Source organism: Lucilia sericata, unplaced genomic scaffold, assembly GCF_015586225.1.
Source record: "Lucilia sericata isolate MDLA Ls3-8-SP2 unplaced genomic scaffold, ASM1558622v1 Contig001045F_arrow, whole genome shotgun sequence".
Classification (NCBI taxonomy): domain Eukaryota; kingdom Metazoa; phylum Arthropoda; class Insecta; order Diptera; family Calliphoridae; genus Lucilia; species Lucilia sericata.
Genome location: NW_023995024.1, coordinates 1 through 22,923, shown reverse-complemented (window position 1 = coordinate 22,923; position 22,923 = coordinate 1). Strand labels below are relative to the sequence as shown.

Here is a 22,923-nt window from a genome sequence, read left to right as displayed (position 1 = left end):
TCATTACTGGTCCCAAAATGCAAGTATTGCGATGAAATTCGACATAAATTAGTTTCATATGAGCCAAAATCTTTCCACCAAATTTTTTGAGGATCGGTCCATAATTGACCCTACCCCTCATATAAGGTCCCCTTTAGAAAATTACTTTAACACTCCTTACTGGTCCAAAAATGCGAGTATAGCGATGAAATTCGGTATAAGTAAGTTTCTTACGAACCAAAATCGCTCTGAAAATTACTTTAACGCTCATTACTGGCTAAAAAATACGAATATAGCAATAAATTTTTACACAATTAAATTCCTCGCGAGCCAAAATCTTTTTAATAACGTTTATGTAGATAGGTCCATAATTGGCACTACTCCCCCTATTGGGTCCACTTCAGGAAATAGCTTAAACGCTCATAACTGTCTTAAAAATACGAGTAAAGCGATGAAATGTTACACACGTAAGTTTCTTACGAGCCAAAACCTCCGTACCAATTTTTTTGGATCAGACCATAAGTGAACCTTCCCCCATATAAGGCTCCCCTCTGCAAATAACTACAATGCTCATTACTGGCTTAAAAATATGAATGTGACGAAAATTGACGCACATAAGTTTAATGCGTGCCAAAATCTCTCCACCAAATTTAGGGAGGATCGGTCCATAATTTACCCTACCGCCCATATAAGGTCCCCTTCAGAAAATTACTTAGACGATCATTACTGGCTTAAAAATATGAGTTATGAAATACGGTTATGAAATTCGCTCTGAATTTCATGCGGAATGTGTCTGTAATTCACAAAAGGTTCCCTTCAGGAAAGAGTTTTGGTTAATAAAATACGAGTCTTCCTTATTTAAAATACGAGTATAGCGCTGAAATTTTGCATAAACAAGTTCTATACATAATCTATGTACAAAATTTTATGAGTATCGGTTCATAAGAAGTATCGGTTTAAGAATTGAAATAAAATATTTGTTTTTTAAAAACTAATATTTTGTTAGTTCAAAAGATCTCGGTCCATAATTGACTTAAGCCCTATTCCAAAGATCACCCTTTTACGGCATACGGTTTGATGGTGGGTATATGAGATTCGGCACAGCCGAATATAATACTCTTACTTGTTAATAAACTAAATTCGTTTAAGTGATTTTTGAAAATGTGTTGATGACCTTATTTCGTAGATATGACCAATAATTGACCAGTTCGAAAACATTTCAGCAGAATGATTTATCTATACACAGAACATACTTATGTCGATTTTTATCCGAACATAATCATTTAATAATGAATTATGTGGTATTTTGAGAAGTGAACCATATATGGGAGCTAATACCAATTATGGATTTATATATGGGCAATTTCGTCCAAAAACGTCCCTTATGATAGATATCCCACTCGTATCCCATTATGGGACTATAAAACTATTAAAGGAAATTGTATAAGTTTCATCTGAGCAAAAAAGGGAGTTTTTTTAAATAAAAAATATATATATAAAACAAGTGAGAGCGTTATATTCGGCTGTGCCGTATGTCATATACCCACCATCAAACCGTATGTCGTAAAAGGTATGCTTCCCTATAAACATCAGGGTGATATTTGGAATATGGTTAAGTCAGTTATTTACCGACCCTAAAAAAAATTGATAGAGAGGTTTTAGCTCATAAGAAACATACTTATATCGAAATTCATCGCTATACTCGAATTTTTAGGCCAGTAATGAGTGTTAAAATCATTTTATGAAGTGGAACTTATATGGGGGGTAGGGTCATTTATGGGCCGATCATAAAAAAATATAGTAAAAAGGTTTTGTCTGTAAGAACCTTGCTTGTACCGAATTTCACCACGGGATTACATAAGTTTAAATATTTTATATACGAAAATCTTTAAATCTTCATGTGTGTAAAGAAAATTGTTTAATTTTGTGGAAATTTAGCACATAGAAGATATATTTAAATTAAAACAATCCTATTAATTCCAATTTCTAAATAAAAACTTTTAGAATTTCATAATTTCTGAAACTTTTTAACTACATACTTCCTAAGTAAGTACTTTTTAAAACCGCATACTGTTACATGTAAACTAACAATTGCAACAAAGCCCACCCACATTCGAAGATCCGATGGGAATGGGCAAATTTTCATTAATTCAGGATTTACATAAACTGCTAGGCAACAGACCCTTTGGCTCTTTTCTTGTATGGTCATCTAAACATAACTCCGTCAATCGTATCAGTAAGTTAAAAGTAGCAAACTTACAAATAATTAAATTCTACCCCACGTGTAGTATACAAATATTATTTGCTGACAATAACGATCATTATTTAAATTATATCGTCGCTATAGAAACCTTACTTTTTACATGAATAAATAATTATACAATTAAGCAACTTTAAAGTTGATTTACCAATTACATTTGTACAACAAAGTCTTATCTATTGTATACTGTAGTGTAAACACACATATTACCACAAAAACTATAATGTGCCCTACAATTAAATATAGAGACCACATAGGGTTTTAAATCGTATTTTTTAGTTTCATTACTTCTTTTTTTAAATTTTTATAAAACATAAGTGTCATTACTGGTTACGGTCAAGGCTGATTAATCATAAAATGATTGTCCTGTTTTCTATTGTATAAACACGTAATTCCTTTTAAGGGTAGAAAACTATTTTGAATTAGAAAAATTCTCAGTTACAATTTCAAAGTGTTCAGAGACACTACAACGTCCGGTCTACTAAAATAAAAACTAAATAAATTTCAAATAATATAGTGACTTAGTTTGAGAATACCACAAAAAGTTAAAATGGCAGACGATGATAATAATGTAAGCATTCGTGTAAAGTACATGTTTAAAAAAAAGAATACAAATGAAACTTTTTCAACCAAAAAAAAAAAACTTTTAATTAAATACATAATATGTAATTAAATATGGTGTTCCAAATATTTAAAAATTAACTAAATAATGGATATTAAATAAAAATGTAAAGATTTGTTTAGTACTTTTTCCCACATTTTTACATTTGTTCAAGTACAATGTTATGTTCTAAATATAAAAATTTCAAAATACACTTATTCACACACGTACACACATCGTTCATTTAATACCAGACCGGCATAAATCAACTTGAGCGTTAAATGCCGGATCGCACACCGAAAATAATAGTCATTTTTGAAAACCGACAAAACTATATGAATGACTTTAATATGACACATATTTTCTAGTCCACAGTTCAAAAAACTTGAATTTTAGATTATGACAGTCTTGCAGTAAATGAGCGATATGTTTATGGAATTACCTCCATAGATTTAAAAACAAAGTATGTTTGTATACATTTTTGTTAAATTAACAGCGGGAACAATAACACCTGCCGCTGCACGCTGGTATATATCGTGGCATAAACCCATTTGTGGTAATAAAGGAAAATGCTAAAAAACATAATATTAAAACCTAGAAAAAATAATAATTACCCGCAGCTTAACGTGGAATGGGGAGAAATAATATCTATTGTAAATAAACAATGTTTTTAAAATTGTAGAAATTTAAGAAGATATTTAAAAAACATACTTTAAAATAAATGGACTTTGACAATTTCTTATTTCAAAAATAATTTTCGAAAAATAAATAAAAATACATATGGGGAATTTCATGTCAACTTTTAAAATCGATGTCCTTCGATTTGGTTGAAATTTGCACCAAGGTTAGTACTATGGAATAGTAGGTCAGATATCGGTTAAGTACTGCCGGAGACAAAGTTTGAAATTTTGGTCATACAGGGTTTTATTCCAATGAGTACTGATAGCTATTTCCAAGTAATCATAAAGCTCTTAAAGGAAATAGCCTAAGCTTACTTTTGAGTGAAAAAAAATCCAAAAAAAACGTCCATTTTGACGTTAGTTAGTTAGTTAGTTGTAGTTAGGTAAGTTAGTTAGTTAGTTAGGTTAGGTTAGTTAGTTAGTTAGTTAGTTAGTTAGTTAGTTATTTTTAGTTGTTAGTTAGTTAGTTAGTAGTAGTTAGTTACAGTTTTAGTTAGTTAGATTAGTTAGTTAGTAGTTAGTTAGTTAGTTAGTTTAGTTAGTTAGTTTAGTTAGTAGTTAGTTATGTTAGTTAGTAGTTAGTTAGTTAGTTATTTAGTTAGTTAGTTAGTTAGTTAGTTAGTTAGTTAGTGTTAGTTAGTTAGTTATTAGTTAGTTAGTTAGTTAGTTAGTTAGTTAGTTAGTTAGTTAGTAGTTAGTTAGTTAGTTAGGTTAGTTAGTTAGTTAGTTAGTTAGTTAGTTAGGTTAGTTAGTTAGTTAGTTAGTTAGTTAGTTAGTTAGTTAGTTAGTTAGTTAGTTAGTTAGTAGTTAGTTAGTTAGTTAGTTAGTTAGTTAGTTAGTTAGTTAGTTAGTTAGTTAGTTAGTTAGTTAGTTAGTTAGTTAGTTAGTTAGTTAGTTAGTTAGTAGTTAGTTAGTTAGTTAGTTAGTTAGTTAGTAGTAGTTAGTTAGTTAGTTAGTTAGTTAGTTAGTTAGTTAGTTAGTAGTTAGTAGTTAGTTAGTTAGTTAGTTATTAGTAGTTAGTAGTTAGTTAGTTAGTTAGTTAGTTAGTAGTTAGTTAGTTAGTTAGTTAGTTAGTTAGTTAGTTAGTTAGTTAGTTAGTTAGTTAGTTAGTTAGTTAGTTAGTTAGTTAGTTAGTTAGTTAGTTAGTTAGTTAGTTAGTTAGTTAGTTAGTTAGTTAGTTAGTTAGTTAGTTAGTTAGTTAGTTAGTTAGTTAGTTAGTTAGTTAGTTAGTTAGTTAGTTAGTTAGTTAGTTAGTTAGTTAGTTAGTTAGTTAGTTAGTTAGTTAGTTAGTTAGTTAGTTAGTTAGTTAGTTAGTTAGTAGTTAGTTAGTTAGTTAGTTAGTTAGTTAGTTAGTTAGTTAGTTAGTTAGTTAGTTAGTTAGTTAGTTAGTTAGTTAGTTAGTTAGTTAGTTAGTTAGTTAGTTAGTTAGTTAGTTAGTTAGTTAGTTAGTTAGTTAGTTAGTTAGTTAGTTAGTTAGTTAGTTAGTTAGTTAGTTAGTTAGTTAGTTAGTTAGTTAGTTAGTTAGTTAGTTAGTTAGTTAGTTAGTTAGTTAGTAGTTAGTTAGTTAGTTAGTTAGTTAGTTAGTTAGTTAGTTAGTTAGTTAGTTAGTTAGTTAGTTAGTTAGTTAGTTAGTTAGTTAGTTAGTTAGTTAGTTAGTTAGTTAGTTAGTTAGTAGTTAGTTAGTTAGTTAGTTAGTTAGTTAGTTAGTTAGTTAGTTAGTTAGTTAGTTAGTTAGTTAGTTAGTTAGTTAGTTAGTAGTAGTTAGTTAGTTAGTTAGTTAGTTAGTTAGTTAGTAGTTAGTTAGTTAGTTAGTTAGTTAGTTAGTTAGTAGTAGTTAGTTAGTTAGTTAGTTAGTTAGTTAGTTAGTTAGTTAGTTAGTTAGTTAGTTAGTTAGTTAGTTAGTTAGTTAGTTAGTTAGTTAGTTAGTTAGTTAGCGTACCTTAAATGAACTGCTAATTTCAAATTGAATATTTATGGAAATGTTCAGTCATCAGGACTGTCGTGTGATATTATAATATTTAGATATTATAATATTTAGACTAATTTAATATTCTCAAAAAGTGAGATTTTTCCATTGATATACTAAAGTTTAGTAACTATACTTTGACATGCGATTACGGTATATACTTTGTATTATTAAATGCATAATTATAGTGGTTGGGATTAATTAATTCAGTTTTTACTTTGAAATAGTTTTGTAAATTATACAAACACACACAAAGCAATAATAAAGTTTCCAGTGGTAGTTTTTGGACAGATTCCTTTATCAGAGCAATGGTATACTTTTGCGTGTTTTAATTTTTTTTTAACGCACAATGCCTTTGGATTTTTGGCATTTTATTACTTTTCTAATAAGTACTTTACCAAAAGTGTCCCTTCCTCTGATTTATAAACTCCAAAAGATAATGCGATTTGTTGGCCTATAATTAAATAGTTATAAATAAATAGAAATATGCGCAAGATTTTCACCCCTTTGAAAACAAAGCTATAGTTCAGTGTATGGTGCAACCTATAGTTTCGATCATAGATATGAAAATCCTGTACTTTACTTGTAACTCAAGTGTTTGGAATCGTGTTATCCCGGGTATTTATTTTCTGTCGCATAGTGTTATTTCTTTAAAATTTCGGAAAATTCCAAGCTGCAGAGACACTAATTTGATATAAATATATAATTGGTTTAACTAATACATCTAATGTTACCATAGATTATTTTTAATTGGAATTTATTATACGTTGTATAATTAATCCAAGCAATTTATGAATTTTTACACGTTATATATATAACTTGTTTCTTTGCTTTTGTTCATTTTAGATGAGAATAAGAAATCTTTATTCCAGTGAAGCAAAATTGGCTCAAAAATCCCAACGTGAATTGGCAGATGGTACCGAAAAAGATGTATTGACAAAATTGCGTTTATTGTGTTTAAGTCGTGGTGCCACCGGCATTTCAGGGCTGGGCAGGTAATTAATACGAGAAGTATATTTATTCAGTTTTAATTCTGTTTATTTTGTTCTACAATAAATTATCCATAAGAAAAGTAATAGCTTTGCTATTTAATAGAGAAAAATTTTAAGAGATTTATTTCTTTTGCAAGTTGTTTTTTTCATAATTTTTCTCATTATTATTATTATTTTGTGCATAAAATTATCATAGAGCCTTTCGCAATATGGACGATGATGGCAGCAAAGCATTAAATGAGGAGGAATTTGTCAAAGGTATACGTGAGTTTGGTCTGGACTTAAGTGATGAAGAGCTCAAGGAATTGTTTCAAACGTTAGTATTTGTACTATGTCTGTGGAGAGATAATTTAACTAAATATCATAAAAGTGTCTAATCATAAATTATTGCACTTAATAATTTTTCATTTTCATTGTGTCTTTTGCATGACTATTTATTTTACAAAGTTTCGATGAAGACGGCAGTGGCTCTATTAATATGACTGAATTTTTATTAAAATTACGTGTGAGTAGCAGTTTTGTTAAATTTTGCATTATTCGTTGCTTTATTAGTTGCATAATTTATTTTCTGTTGATAATTTACTTAAATAGCCACCCATGCCTCAGAGTCGTCTAGACATTATTGAACAAGCATTCAATAAAATGGACAAAAATGGTGATGGTGTCATTACCGTAGAAGACTTAAAACATGTTTATTCTGTAAAGGAACATCCAAAATATGAAACTGGCGAAATGACTGAAGATGAATTACTACGAGATTATTTGAATAATTTTGAAGGTGTACGTGGCAATAACGATGGAACTGTAAGTGTTTATATGAACTGTAATGGTTTGGATATTTTATGGAACCTTTTTTACATGAAAAATAATAAGTAGATGAATAATGGTTGGATTTAAGACCTTTGTAAGAGTAGTAAGTTTAACTGTCTATAATTAACAAATAGAGAAGCTAGACTATAAAATAATTAGTTACGTCTGTCCGTCAGTCTGCTGTAAGCACGATAGTGGTCAAATGTAAAGAAATAGAGGAATGAAATTTTCCTCGTACAATCACAATATAATTTCATGTGTCTAGTTCTTTTTTTATATTAATCAGTGCCTCGGGCGAGAATCTAACGCAACACCTCCGGTGTACCAGACTGTCTAAAAATCATATTTAAAATTTTTGTGATAATCAAACTTCATTTGATTCTAGCCTCATAAATAGTTCTTTTCAGCAAATGACATAAACAATTAAGAATGATAAAATCGATCCCAGTCCCCATAAAAGAGTTATTATAATTTTAGTTTTAAACGAGTCTTGAGCTTTAAAGTAATTTTATAAATGAGTGCTTGTATTTTAGTTCTCTAGTTCATCCCGTTAAAGGGCCCTTTACACGATCACACTTTACGTACGACAAGTCTAACGAAAAAGTAAAATGAAATTCTCTCAATGTGTGATGGTTTCAGTACATATTGCGTTTAGACGATCCCATCCGTCCTCTTTTACGCAAAATTTTGACAGATCATATTACTTGTGTACTCGTGTGAAGGAGGCTTAAGGTGTTATGAACACAAAGATGGGCGATGAGAATCTAATAAATAACTAGTTATATCCTCCACCAACATCACAAGTGATAGAGGGTATATATAAGTTTGTCATTCCATGTGTAATACCATTCAAGACCCAACAAATTATATATGTATATTCCGGTTCTTTATGAATGAGTCGATTTAGCTATGTCGTCTGTCTGTCTGCCTAAACACGCTCGTGTTAAAACTAATCAAAGAAAATCAACCAAATTCACCACAAATATTCATAATTGTCCTAAGCAGTTTGGTATTGCAAATCAGCAAAATCGCTTAACAACGTCAAAAGTTATGAGTAAAAATTTCAGACTAACTCTACAAAATAATTTTTTTACTAATTCTCGAGTAGTTTTCTTTGAACTACAGAAGGTAATTCGATGAATTTTGAATTTTTGTAAATCATATAAATTGGTATTGAAAATGGGCAATATCGTTCCACGATTTCACCTAGCCCCCATATAAGGTCCTCTTCAGAAAATATACCGATAAGAATCGGTCTATCATTTGCCCTACCCCCATATGAGGTCCCTTTCAGAAAATGAAATTCGACATGAAGAAGTTTTATTGGAACTAAAATATGCTTGTTCCCCTCAGAAAATGGCTTTAACATAGTTAACTGGTTTGAGGTACATGGATAGCAATGCAATTCAGCATAAAAAGTTTTATTGAATCCAAAATGTTTATCAAATATTGTGAGGATTTGTTCCTGTATTATCATAACATATAATAACGTCAAGGTGATACTACTATTTATATAGGATATTAAAATTAGAACAAATGAGTAAATTGTGAAAACAAATAACAAACAAAAAAAAAACTAGTAAGAAATTAAAGTCGGGCGAGGCCGACCATATAATACCCTACACTTGTTACAAAAATAAAATCTGATTTAGTTTTCATAATAAAGCATTTAAGATGAATTGTACCTTGTCTCAGATATACTAAAGCCATTTATTGTTGAATAAAATTGTGGACATTTAAGCCAAATTTTGATGGGAGCTTCGTATAGGGGCTATGGTCAAATGAGTCCATATAATTATAAAATTCATGAGAGTCATAATGGATAGAACTTGATTTTGCAGCTTTTTGTCGAGATACGATTATATTAAAAATAATTATGAACTTGAAAGCCCTATTCCTCAGGTTCAGTTGTATGGGGCAAGGTGAAATCATTTCAATAGACTTCGTCTCCCGTACCATAGAAGATCATGTGCCAAATCTCATTGAATTATCTTCAAAATTGCGACCTGTAGTTTGATTATAAGGTTTACAAGCCCTATTCAGGTGTTCAGTTGAATGGGGGCTAGGTGAAATAATGGACCGATCTTAACCATTTTCAATAGGCATTGTCCCTGGGACAATAGAAGGTCATGTACCAAATGTTCATTCAATTATCTTCAAAATTGCGTCTAAATCGACTCAGAAAATGATTCTAAGCCGATTGGTATACTTTAAGGTGGGTATAGGACCAATATTATTGTGCGTTACAAAAATCACATCACTAAAGTTGTGTAGGGTATAATGACTTAATATAGCATAGGAACACATTCCGAAATTCACTTGAAATATGTGTATATAACATGATTTGATTGTGGGTATATAAGATTCTACATAGCCGAATATAATACTCTTACTTTTTTGTATATAAAATCACCCCGGATCGGTCCACAATTGATCATACTTCCTATATAAAGTCCACTTCCGGAAATGACATATTTCATTGACAAAAAAGAGACATCGCAATAAAATTCGACATCGCAAAATATCTTGTGTATACACAGAAAAAATTATCAGTAGTTTATTTTCAATTAACATGTTTTTCTCTTTCTTTAATTTTAATTTAAGTAATTTTTTATTTGTCTTAATTATCTCGTTGTTTAAAACATAATTTTACAAATTTGATTAAATTTTTAATTGATTCAATTAGTTTTTTAATTGATTGAAAAAAATTTTCTGGCCAACTTTTCTATTGTAGTTTTTTTTTAAATATTTTATTTTGATTTCTTATGCAAACAATGTTTATAATTCTTAAATAGTCAATACGATTTTAGGTATATAATATTCAAGTTTCCTGACAATTTATAAAACACTTTATATGTTCAAATTTGATAATAAAGTGATATTTTTTGTAAATGCTCAACGCATTGTTAAAGGTCAAGCATTCCTTTAACATTGTGAGTAATCAATTAATAATTTGATTGTTTTAACCATCAACTCAATTGGTTTTTAATACATTTTCTACCAAACAAACTAATTCATTTGATTAATAAATTAATAAAAATTAGATTTTATTTTTATTAAATATTTAATTTATACAATTAATGAATTAATCAATTTTAAATTTTGTCTCAATTATTGATATTAATTGTTCTGATTAATTCGTTATTTGGAAAAAAAAAGTATTTTTTTAATTTTTTTACAAATTTGATAATTGATATCATCATTTTGGTGATAGGTGCAAAACTTGCTTGATACAATTATTTTGATAATTGAAACATATTTTTAGTTTTTTCTGTGTATACAAATCATTCAGCAACATTTTTTCCCAATCAGTCCATAATTGGTCATAGATTCGGCATAGTCGAATATAGCACTCTAATATGTTTAACCATATGATTTAATTCTCTCTTATTTCCCAACAGATAACCAAGGAAGAGTTTACAAACTATTATGCTTCGATAAGTGCATCCATTGATAACAACATGTATTTCGACTTAATGATGAGACGTGCCTTCACTCTTTAAGTGCGGCATAGGAATGAAATCGTTCAAAATATAATTTATATACTATGTACTACAGATACTGCTTATATTTTTATTAACGAACAAAATTTTTTTGCAAAAATTTACTAATTTTTAACAAAAATAATAATTTAATTTTAATGTTTAATAAATTAAATACATAACAAATAAATTAGTAAAATTCTATTTTATTTGGTTAATGCCAAATTAAGGTATTTCATTTATAAAATGTAATAATTAACTGACGAAATATTTATTAAAGTTTTTTCTCAAAGTAATACACTGAAGAGTTTGTAATTAAATTAAAAAAGGAAAGACAATTTCAATAAATCAAGGATGGAAATAATATGAACTGCATTCATATTATTAATAACATTTCAGTAATAGTTTCCAAAGTTTTTCTTACAGTTCAACTCTCATTAATAATACGCTCAACAGTTGCTGTTAACATCAACTAATAACTACGACTACGTAGTATGACTACGACTGCTAAAACTTTTAATTGACTATATTTATGCCAAGCTTAAAAATAAATAAAAAATAGAAAAAAATTGTTTGTTGTACACTAATTTTTTTGTTTTATTTGCTATTTTTTATCACACAGTCTCTTTCCATGGTAGGTAGGTAGGTAGGTTGATAGGAGGATGTATACTACATCAAATCCGAAGAAATACACCTAGGCCACTATCGGGCCTGTTGTGCGCTCCAATTCAAGAAAAAAAAAAAAAAAAAAAAAAAAAAAAAAAAAAAAAAAAATTGTTCACTGAATGTATTATTTTTCCATGTTCAGAAACTCAGTTTCCTGGACGTAATTCCTAAGAATCTTCCAATCGGTGTTGGTTAAGAATGTTATTTCTGGAATAACATCACTTCCAAGATACTTGGATCTAACTTCGACGAATGCCTGACAATGGCAAAGAAAGTGCTCCAGAGTTTCACTGTCCTCTCCACATGCTCTACATTCGTCTGAATTCGCACGTCCAATTTTGTATAGATGTGCTCGTAATCCTGTGTGTCCACTGAGAATACGTACCATCATACTAACCTCAGACTTGCTCATTTTGAGAAGATTTCTCGTCTTGCTCTCATCAGGGTCACCCCATAGAATCTTTGTGGTTCTACCCACCGTTTCATTATTCCAAGAGGCCTTATGGGATTCTCTCATCCATATTTTTAATTCAGCTTTTGTTGCGTCGAATGGTTTTGCGTTTGTCAGGTTAACTACATCGAGCTCCCTTCCCTTTAAAGCTATTACATTCGCCCTTTCGTTGCCGGCTACTCCCGAGTGGCCTGGTACCCATATGATGTGAACCTTACCTCTGGGAGAGTATTCAGTTAAAGCTTTCTTACAATCCAATACGGTCTTAGATTTAATTCTATCACCTGATATCGCACAAATTGCCTTCTGGCTGTCGGTAAATATATTAAGCCCTGTGGGCGCCATATTTATTCTAATCCAATTTACACATTCCGTTATTGCTCGTACTTCTGCCTGGAAGCTTGTGTTATGATTAGGTAAACGGTGGTATATTTCTGTTTCTGGGTCTTCAATATAGAACCCCAGACCCACTTTGTCCCCTAATTTAGAGCCATCCGTGTAGCAACGGATTCCTACTGGTATTTGCTCTAATGTTCCGCTTGACCAAGACATTCTATCTGGGATTAGCGTTTCAAAGTTTCCGACATATTCAGTGTCTGGTATGCGATCAGGCACGTCCGATGAATGTGTATAACCTTCCAATGTGTCCAGTATACATTGATGACGTGTCCTATAACCGTTTTTGGCCAGTTCGCCTAAAGTAAAGAGCCGTTCGGCTGTAAGCGCCGCCTCATATCTTATATATGTTTCAATGGGTGGAATATCTAGCAACGTTTCCAGAGCCTTGGTTGAAGTAGTACACATGGCACCACTTATACCCAAGCAGCATGTACGCTGAACTCCCTGTAGTAGTTTGATATTACACTTTTTGTCCAAAGCAGTCCACCAGATTATTGAAGCATAAGCTAGAATTGGTCTAATTACACTTTTATAAAGCCAATTTGTCATAGTAGGACTAAGACCCCATTTCATGCCTATGGTTCTCCTACATATCGCCCAGCACCGATGTGCCTTGTTGATCCTATCCTCTATGTGGTGTCTCCATTTTAATTTCCGGTCAAGTATTACACCTAAGTACTTAACTTTGTCTGTCACCGGTATCTTCTTGCCCAAGAAGAAAGGTTCAGTATATGTAGAAATTTTTGTCTTTCTTGTGAAAAGACAGATTTCCGTCTTCGCCGGGTTAACATTGAGGCCTCTCGGTTGAGCCCAGCTCAAGGCCGTATTCAGAGCCTCCTCAGCTCTTCTACACAAGTAATTTGGATCCTTTCCCTTTAAAAGTATTACGACATCGTCTGCATAGCAGACAGGTCTAAGTCCTTTCTCGGTTAGGGTCCTTAGGAGGCTATTAATCGTGGTGACCCAGAGTAAAGGTGACAAAATGCCACCCTGTGGTATACCGCGAAATACCTTTTTCCTGATAGTTATATCGTACATCTCGCAGCTTATCCATCTGTTCCTTAGCATGTAGTTGATCCAGTTACGGAGCACCCGGTCAACATAAAACTGGTCTAGGGATTGGATAAGGGTATCAGTGTGCACGTTATTGAAAGCGCCTTCGATGTCAATGCATACTGCCAGTGTATACAGTTTGCTATCGAAAGATTCACTTATGTAGTGGACAACTTCATTTAAAGCGGTCTCCACCGATCGTCCCTTTACATAAGCATGCTGCTTATATTTAAGGTCATTGTATGGTATGCTGCTTTTAACCATGCTATCGACTATCCGTTCCAAGGTTTTAAGTAGGAAGGACGTAAGACTTATCGGTCGATAGGACTTAGGTGTCGCATAGCTAGGTTTCCCTGGTTTGGGTATAAATATTACCCTTGCATCCTGCCATTTAACTGGGGTATAAGCCAATTTTAAGCATGCAGTGAATATCTGTGACAGATGTACGGAAACCAGTCCCGCCTCCATCTGCAAAAGTGCCGGGAAAATTCCATCCGGCCCTGCAGCTTTATAGGGAGCAAAGCTCTTGATTGCCCCTTTAACCATGTCAGTTGTAATAACTATTTCCGTGTTACCCTCCCCTTCCTCCAATATCGGTTCATCTATGTTATTCGATATACCGGGTGGGAAATGAGAATCCATTAGGAGTTTCATTGTCTCCTCCATATCCTCAAGCCTCCTGCCCGTGTCATCGATCATAGATTCCGGTTGGACATGAGTTTTGGATAGGAATTTTTTTATCTTCGATACCTCATTTACGCTATCTACCTGTTCACAGAAAAGTTTCCAGGAGTCTCGTTTGGCTCTTCGAACGATTTTCTTATATTCACCAAGTTTATTACGATACTCATCCCAGTATACTGCGGTCTTTTTACGCCGTGCCCGGTTAAATAGTTTGCGAAGAGTCTTCCCAAGGTTCCGGATCTCCCCAGTTACCCAGGGTTTTTCCTGGGCAGATCTCCGCTCTCGCAGAGGGCAGCTGTCCTCGAACGATTCAACCAGGGCACTTGTGAACGTTTCCACTTTGGCATCTATATCCTCTTTATTTCGACATTGAAAAGTGTCCTGACCTAAACGGTTCTTTAGTAAGGCCCCGAACATTGTCCAATTAGTTTTAGACTTATTCCGAAACTTTATCGGCTTTGGTGGTGGCCTTAGTATTTTGAATCTTATGTACCGATGATCAGAAAAGGAGTGCTCGTCCGAAACTCTCCAATCCTGAATTTCGTTTATAAGCTCTTCTGAACATATAGTTATATCTAATACTTCTTCTCTGATTCTATTGACGAAGGTAGCTTTATTACCTAAGTTCAATGTTATCAAGTCTTTAGTATTAAAGAAATCCATGAGGGCTTGTCCCCTGCGATTGGTGTTTGTACTACCCCAAGCTACATGATGCGAGTTGGCATCACAACCTATTACAATTTTCTTATTTTTCCTTTGTGCCTCTTCAACCAGTTTCATCAGATCCGACGTTGGTGGTAGGGTCGGAGAATCGAAAGGCAGGTAAATAGATGCAAGGTATATGTTGCCTCGACCTTGCTTCAGCACCGTTGCATCCGATGTTGATAATCCTGTTGAGAGGAGAAAACATAAGTTCTTGTGACATAAGATACATGTTCTCGGGCGAGATCCTGTATCAGCGTAGAAAAGTTGGAAATTTACGTGATTTAATCCAGAAACCTTGTTGCGAATCGTCCAAGGTTCCTGGATTAAAGCTATATGTATTTTACCTGTGTTGATTTTAGCCATCAGAGCGTTGGTAGCTGTCTCGCTCCGATGGAGGTTTATTTGGATAACCTCAATCATGGTCATCCATTAAACTGTCTTCCAGCGAGTTGGTGGTCACCTCCTCGCTCTTTGGATTTGACTCCTCCGGATAGCCTGAAGTGGCTATTAATGCAGTGAGTACTGTTGATGGCACTGCGGTGTCCTTATCAGGCATAGGAATAGCAGTATTTTTAATAGACACATTCCCAATTCTGGAGAGCATTGCTGTTCTGTCTTCTGGCGGGTGAGTGATTTCCTCCTCGCTTTTAGGATTTGACTCCTCAACATTGCTAGTACTTGCTAATGATGCTTTGGGTACTGTCTTAGGTGTTTTAGTGTCCTTGTCGGGGCCGGTTTTGACAGCCCTTTCAATCGGCGCCTTCCCAATTTTGGAAAGGGCAACTACACTTTCTTCTGGCGAGTTAATGGTAAATTCCTCGATTTTAGGATTTGACTCCTCAACGTTATCAGTAGTGGATACTGTGGTCTTAGGTTTTTTAGTGTCCTTTTCGAGGCTTGTTGTAACAGCCCTTCCAATCGGCACCTTCCCAATTTTGAATATGACAGATTTAGAGGCGAAGTAAGCCCTACCTTTATTCTTGGCAAGACTAGCCATGGATTTCTGGTCGATACCTATTACAAATAAAGTTCCCTCAGGTTCTTCTTTCCTGTAAAAGACATCCCATTTTTCCACGGCCAGCTCAGCATTTTGACCTCCAAGAATTTCCAGTATACGTTCATTAGCCAGTTTACTGCCCCATCCTTTTATGTAGACAGTGGACTTTTGGAGCACCGGAAGCTCGCTCTTCTTTGCCAGTCCCAGCCTAGCGCCGTCCCAGGGAGGAGGGATACTTTCCACCAAGTTCTTTAGGGTGCTAACACATTGGTGAGATGCCAACCTCATCAACATCACGCCCATGCTGAACTCGCAGCTCTCGCTCTCTATTGGTTGTTTGCCCTTTGAAGCTATTGCATGGTCCACTATCTTATTGTTGACCAGGTCTTCTATTTTACTCTGTTGGTCTATTGGAATTTTGCCTGTCGGATTACCGGCATCGTAAACTGCATAGCAGAGATCGTCCCGGTGCCTACTTCTGGCAACTTTGGCGTAAGATGGCGGCTCTTTACCTTTTCCTCCGTCTAGCTTCTCCTTCCTCGTTTTTCGGGGCTTCTTTTGAGATTCCCTTACCTTCGAGGTTGATTTCGCCGACGTGTTCGTCTTCGGAATATCTGGCTTGGCGTTGTCACCCTTACTCGCAGGATTCTCACTTGAGATTCCTTTGAGTGAAGTATGGCTTGGCTTCGACTGTGTATTAGAAGACGGGGAGCTCTTTTTCTTCTTAGGCTTATTCTCAGTTGTCAACTCCTCGGGTGACCTGATCCTTTTTGCCTCAGATCTTGTGAGAGAGTCCGATTCCTTTGGAGTGTCGTGGGATTGACTAACTATGATTTCCTGAAGCATCTTTTTCAACTTCCTCCTCTGTGCTCCAGAAAGTCTTTTCTTAGTAATAGGTAGTTTAGCTATGCTATCACTCACCTCTTTCACCATTTGCTCTACTTCATCCTTTTTGGGATTTGCTATAATGGTATTATTATTATTATCATCTGAGGATTCAGAGTCGGAACCCTCACCTATATTTAAAGGCTGAGGTAGCTTAGAGCTCTCTCCGAGTACATCCTTCTCTTTCACCCCTATATTTTTGCCAGCGGCATGCTGTACACTTGACGCATTGTCCGCCACGGAGGCCAAGGTACCCACCTCCGTAGTAGTATTCTGCTCACGATTGCAGGATGACGACGACACGTGACTCGCGAGTAGATCAACACTTGCCGCCGGTACTGGGTTATTTAGGCCCTGCACCGTAACTTTTATCTTTTTATTTTTATTTTCCATATTTGTTTTTTTTTTTTTTTTTTTTTCCAGTTTTTTGGTCCGCGGGGAATATAATATTCCCAGGTGGTGGACAATCTGCCCTCCCTCAGCTTAAGTGAAATTAAAGCTGGGAGAGGACAGATGGTCCATCACCACCCCCTATCCGCCACCCGGGGACGCGCTCGGTAGGAAAAATCTGGAAAACTCCCCCGAGAGTCTCTTTCCATACTTTTACTTCAATTTTTCCCGCTGTTGTTGAGTGTATATAAAAAGCATGAATATTTTTCATTTTGTCAAAAAAATTTTTTTTTTTTGTTTTTTGACAAACAGTTTTATTTTTGTTTGCTAAAAAAAGGAGAAAAGTTATTTCTATATGTACATACTTTTTTTGCTGTCTTCTTAATTAGTAAAGTTTATGATTTTGTTTGGAATGTTTTTAAAAATTTAATGAATTTATGTTTAGTTTGACAATTCGTGAAAAATTTTTGTTCTTTTATTGTGCCAATTGGACTGTATTAAAAAGATACTGACTTGTGTATATGAAATATGACATTTTTAATCGTATAAATTTATCTACATATTTGTTTAGGGCGACATAAATTAAATATTTCTATTTTGTAAAGATTGGGTGGGTCACGTAGTATACTTTTTAATGAACATGGTCAGATGGACGAATATAGGAAAAGAAATTAAATTTCAATTCAAGTTCAGCTCTAGTTCAGTTCTAGTTCAGTTCTAGTTCAGTTGTAGTTCAGTTTTAGTTCAGTTGTAGTTCAGTTCTAATTCAGTTCTAGTTCAGTTCTAGTTCAGTTCTAGTTCAGTTCTAGTTCAGTTCTAGTTCAGTTCTAGTTCAGTTCTAGTTCAGTTCTAGTTCAGTTCTAGTTCAGTTCTAGTTCAGTTCTAGTTCAGTTCTAGTTCAGTTCTAGTTCAGTTAGTTCAGTTCTAGTTCAGTTCTAGTTCAGTTCTAGTTCAGTTCTAGTTCAGTTCTAGTTCAGTTCTAGTTCAGTTCTAGTTCAGTTCTAGTTCAGTTCTAGTTCAGTTCTAGTTCAGTTCTAGTTCAGTTCTAGTTCAGTTCTAGTTCAGTTCTAGTTCAGTTCTAGTTCAGTTCTAGTTCAGTTCTAGTTCAGTTCTAGTTCAGTTCTAGTTCAGTTCTAGTTCAGTTCTAGTTCAGTTCTAGTTCAGTTCTAGTTCAGTTCTAGTTCAGTTCTAGTTCAGTTCTAGTTCAGTTCTAGTTCAGTTCTAGTTCAGTTCTAGTTCAGTTCTAGTTCAGTTCTAGTTCAGTTCTAGTTCAGTTCTAGTTCAGTTCTAGTTCAGTTCTAGTTCAGTTCTAGTTCAGTTCTAGTTCAGTTCTAGTTCAGTTCTAGTTCAGTTCTAGTTCAGTTCTAGTTCAGTTCTAGTTCAGTTCTAGTTCAGTTCTAGTTCAGTTCTAGTTCAGTTCTAGTTCAGTTCAGTTCTAGTTCAGTTCTAGTTCAGTTCTAGTTCAGTTCTAGTTCAGTTCTAGTTCAGTTCTAGTTCAGTTCTAGTTCATTTCCAGTTCAGTTCTAGTTCAGTTCTAGTTCAGTTCTAGTTCAGTTCTAGTTCAGTTCTAGTTCAGTTCTAGTTCAGTTCTAGTTCAGTTCTAGTTCATTTCCAGTTCAGTTCTAGTTCAGTTCATATACATGTACAATGTATACTAGGGTACCACAAAATGGATGTTGTTCTCTCCGAAAATAAAAATCTAGTTCATTCCAAGATATGATGGGCTAGATCAAACGATTAAAACCTACTTTTTGAAGATTTTCGTGATCATTAATATGCGAATACAAAATCTGCGCTTTCTTTGTAAATAACATATGAATGTTGTTGTTTAAATTATTTAGCAGTGATTTGTTTTGAACTTTGGTTTCGGAAAAAACTGTTTCGATTAAATTTAATGAGATATTAAATTATACAATTTTATTTATATTTTTGGACTAGTACAAAAATTAATGATGGCTTTTAAAGTGAATCGCACTTTGAGTAAAACATGAACAAATTTGTAAAAATCTTAAAAGAGGACCATTTTATCCTTTGACCCATATTTGTATATATTGAGAAATGGTGTCTTAGAATGAAACAAGCTTTAATTTTTGTGGGAACCTTAATATGCATGCTCTCTTAGCCCAGTTATTAATGATGAAGACAATTTCTGAAGGAGATCTTATATAAATTCCCAATTTTTGACATACTTTACGGTGTCGTTTCTAGGTGCGTTAAATAAATTATGCACAAATTTTATCAGTATTGCTATTTAACCCACATATTTATGGCCATTTTAACTGTATTTCGTTGAGACTAGAAATTAAATCAAAATTAAATATATGAGTTTCAAATAATTAAAACTTATGTCCTTTAAAATCAACAAAAATATTCATTTTATAAAACTTTAATTAGTAAACTGAATGACTAATTTGAATATGTAGTAAACATTTTATAAAAGTAATTTTTACAATTTAATCCTTATACGAATATATTCTCTATATTTATTCCAAAATCCTATAAAAATATGTATGTGTGGCATATCTGTTTTGTTACTTTAACAAACATTTTAGCCAATCAAGACAAAAATTATCGTTGCATAAAAAAATGAACAAAATTCTTCTAATTTGCATTTATAAGATAAACACAAACAAAATATGTATAAAAAATTGTTTTTAAAACAATGTAAGAATAGAAGTAAAACAAACAGAGTATTTCTTTTTTGCTTTGTAAAATATTCAAACAATTGTTCAAATACTTACACGAATATACAAACTCATGTGAAATGTCGGTATAAAATATATATTGTAGGATATATCTACTTAATTCAAAAAGGTCTTAACTCTATAATTAAATTTTTTTGAAAAATTAATTTCCTCCTAAAAAACTCAAATGTTATTGAAAATTTTTCATAATTTAGTTATGGTAATTTTATAGAAATTAAGATTAAAGAAAATGTAAATAGATTGTTGAATTTCTTTATTGAATGATTTTAAAATATCATTACTTGTGACTTTTGACTTATAACAATTTTATAATAAGTTGTGAAAAAGTCTTGGATTATACATTCATACATATTTACATACAAATACATACATTTTACTGCAATACATATCTATCTGATATTTTTCTATGAATATTTGGCTTAAGTATGTACATTAGGGTGTTCAGTTTGTATGGAGGAAAATATAAGGTACCGAAGAAGTTCCTTCTGAGATACCAATTCTCAAATTGTTTTTCCCTGAAGTAAATACTGAGCTGGGACAGAGCACAAAAAGGTCCTTATTTATTTGGTTTTCCTATTTTTTTTTCAAGTTCGACGAAAAGGAAGTAAATCACATTTTAAAATCATGTGAAATGTCTTTGAAAGGCGTTTTCAATGGCGTACCAAGATTTTCTGTGCCCATTTCAAAAAGGAATTGAGCTATTATTTTTTACAAATTATTATTTTTTAATCTCTAATAGGGAACTGAGGACCATTCCAAAAAAAAGTTTTATATTTCTCGTGCTCAGTACATTAATACCCATCGATTGAAAGTTAATCCTAAAAAGGCTGTTCCTTGGGACACTCTAATGTACATATTTTTAGTATACATTGTTTGTTTTATTTTTCTAGAATAAGAATAAAACTTTATATTCATTAAGCTTCTAAAAATATGACACTTTTACTTACTTTAATTGCAATTAGAAATTTTTTATTTTCAAACATTAATACAGGCCAAAGAAGTGAAGGTTAGGAAAAACATTTCAAATCAATTTGACTTAATAAATTCTAAGACAATCTAGCCATGTCCGTCTATCTGTTGAAATCACTATAGGGACCACAAGGAAGGAGCTAGACAGTAGAAATTTTCTACAGATATTGTATATTGATGAAGTTTCTTTGGTATTGAAATTGGACAATATGGGTCCTTGATTTTGCCTAGCCCCCATAAAAGTGGCCCCTAGAAACAATGTTTAAAGGGTCATAAATTAGTTAATTATAGAGCAATCGTTATAAAATTTTTCTCAAATTAGTTTTATGCAACCAAAAATTATATTGTAATGTATGGTAGGCATCTGATCATCATTGATCTTGCTTCCCATATAAGGTCCACTTCAGAAAATCACTTTAATGCTCATCACTAGGATAATAATACCAGTATTACAAACTAAATTCGTCATAAACAAGTCTTATAACAACAGAAATCTCTCTACCAATTTTTATGAGGATCGGTCCATAATTAACACTATCAACCATATTAGGAATAACAAGTTAGAGTGCTATATTCGGCTATGCCGAATCTTAAATACCCTTCACCAGCAAGCTACTTTTTATTAAAACTCATTTAACTATCTAATTTTCAGATAACTTGGCAAATTTTTGTTTCCGTATTGAGGGTACTAACATTTATGCATATGTCAAACTAATTTTAATTAGGTATATTAATTCCGTAGAATGATTTATATATACAAAATACACATTTATGTCGAACTTTATCCCTATAACTTTGATGTGCATTTGAGTAATTTTCGGAAATGGTCCTTATATGGGAGTTGTGACCAATTATCGGCCGGTAAGGAAAAAATATCGTATAATGATTTATATGCCAAAAATAATAAATTCAAGTCGAATTTTACTATAATAGATTTACTGTGCGTTTAGGTGATTTTCGGAAGTGCTTTATATGTATAGAATTTGTTTGTCGAATTTTAGCAAGATATTTTTATTTGATAATGAAATATGTGCGTTTAAGTGATTTTTTTTTTTGAAGTGGACCTTATATAGGAGCTATTACCATATATGGAAAAATCCGAAAAAAATTTAGTAGAATGATTTATATGCTCACAAAACATATTCAAGTCATACTTTATCCAAATAGCTTTATTATTCAAAGAAATATATGCGTTTAAGTGATTTTCGTAAGTGGACTTTATATGGGAGCCTATCCGGAAAAAATTTCGTAGAGTGATTCATATAAAGACAAAACATATTTGTGTCGAATATTATCTAGATAACTTTATTAAGTTGTGATTTTCGGAAGTGGGACTTATATATATGGGAGCTATGACCAATAATGGACCAATCCGGGAAAAAAGTGGTAGAATCCTTAGAGTTTTAATGGAATATATGCGTTTAAGTGATTTTCGGAAGTGGACTTTATATGGGAGCTATGACCAATTATGAGCCTATCCGGAAAAAATTTCGTAGAGTAACTCATATAAAGACAAAACATATGTATGTCGAATTTTATCAAGATAGCTTTATTTGACCATAAAATATGTGCTTCCGTAAAAAAATTGGTGGAATGATTTAAATGTACACAAAACATTTTTTTGTCGAATTTTATCCCAATAGCTTTAGAATTCAATGAAATATATGCGTTTAAGTGATTTTCGGAAGTGGACCTTATATGGGAGCTGTGACCAATTATGGGCCTATCCGGAAAAAACTTAGCAGAGTAATTTATATTTAGACAAAATATATTGATGTCGAATTTTATCACGATAGCTTTATTAGACAATAAAATATGTGTTTTTAAGTGATTTTCTGAAGTGGGCCATATATGGGAGCTATGACGAATAATGGACCGATCCGTAAAAAAAATTTGTAGAATGATTTATATGTATACAAAACATATTTGTGTCGAATTTTATCCCGTTAACTTTATTATTCAATGAAATATATGCATTTAAGTGATTTTCGAAAGTGGACTTTATATGGGACCAATTATGGGCCTATCCGGAAAAAATTTCGTAGAGTGATTCATATTTAGACTAAACATATATCTGTCGAGTTTTATCAAGATAGCTTTATTTAACAATGAAATATGTTTGAGTATAATATCTCACTTTTTTAACTTGACACCGAAAACTGCACTATCATAACAAAAAATTATACACAGCAACTGAATTACCAACGACATCACCACCAAAACCATATTTACCAATACTACAACCGACA

At 32.7% G+C, this 22,923-nt stretch overlaps 1 protein-coding gene across 1 annotated transcript; it reads left to right on the top strand.

Moving 5' to 3' along the window:
- Window positions 1-2,678: 2,678 nt before the first annotated feature.
- Window positions 2,679-11,009, top strand: LOC119609724 (calcyphosin-like protein). The gene is made up of 6 exons (XM_037964616.1): window positions 2,679-2,810; window positions 6,333-6,481; window positions 6,675-6,794; window positions 6,926-6,983; window positions 7,070-7,282; window positions 10,690-11,009. The coding sequence occupies exons 1-6, from the start codon at window positions 2,790-2,792 to the stop codon at window positions 10,789-10,791; spliced, it is 663 nt and encodes a 220-aa protein (XP_037820544.1). The 5' UTR covers window positions 2,679-2,789; the 3' UTR covers window positions 10,792-11,009.
- The last annotated feature ends 11,914 nt before the right edge of the window (window positions 11,010-22,923 follow it).

What these genes read in the sequence shown, in the direction of transcription:
- LOC119609724 (XM_037964616.1), top strand. Translation starts at nt 2,790, where the DNA reads ATGGCAGACGATGATAATAAT. An exon ending in TGGCAGACGATGATAATAAT is followed by an intron (nt 2,811 to 6,332) that starts GTAAGCATTCGT and finishes TGTTCATTTTAG; the next exon opens with ATGAGAATAAGAAATCTTTA. An exon ending in CTCAAGGAATTGTTTCAAAC is followed by an intron (nt 6,795 to 6,925) that starts GTTAGTATTTGT and finishes TATTTTACAAAG; the next exon opens with TTTCGATGAAGACGGCAGTG.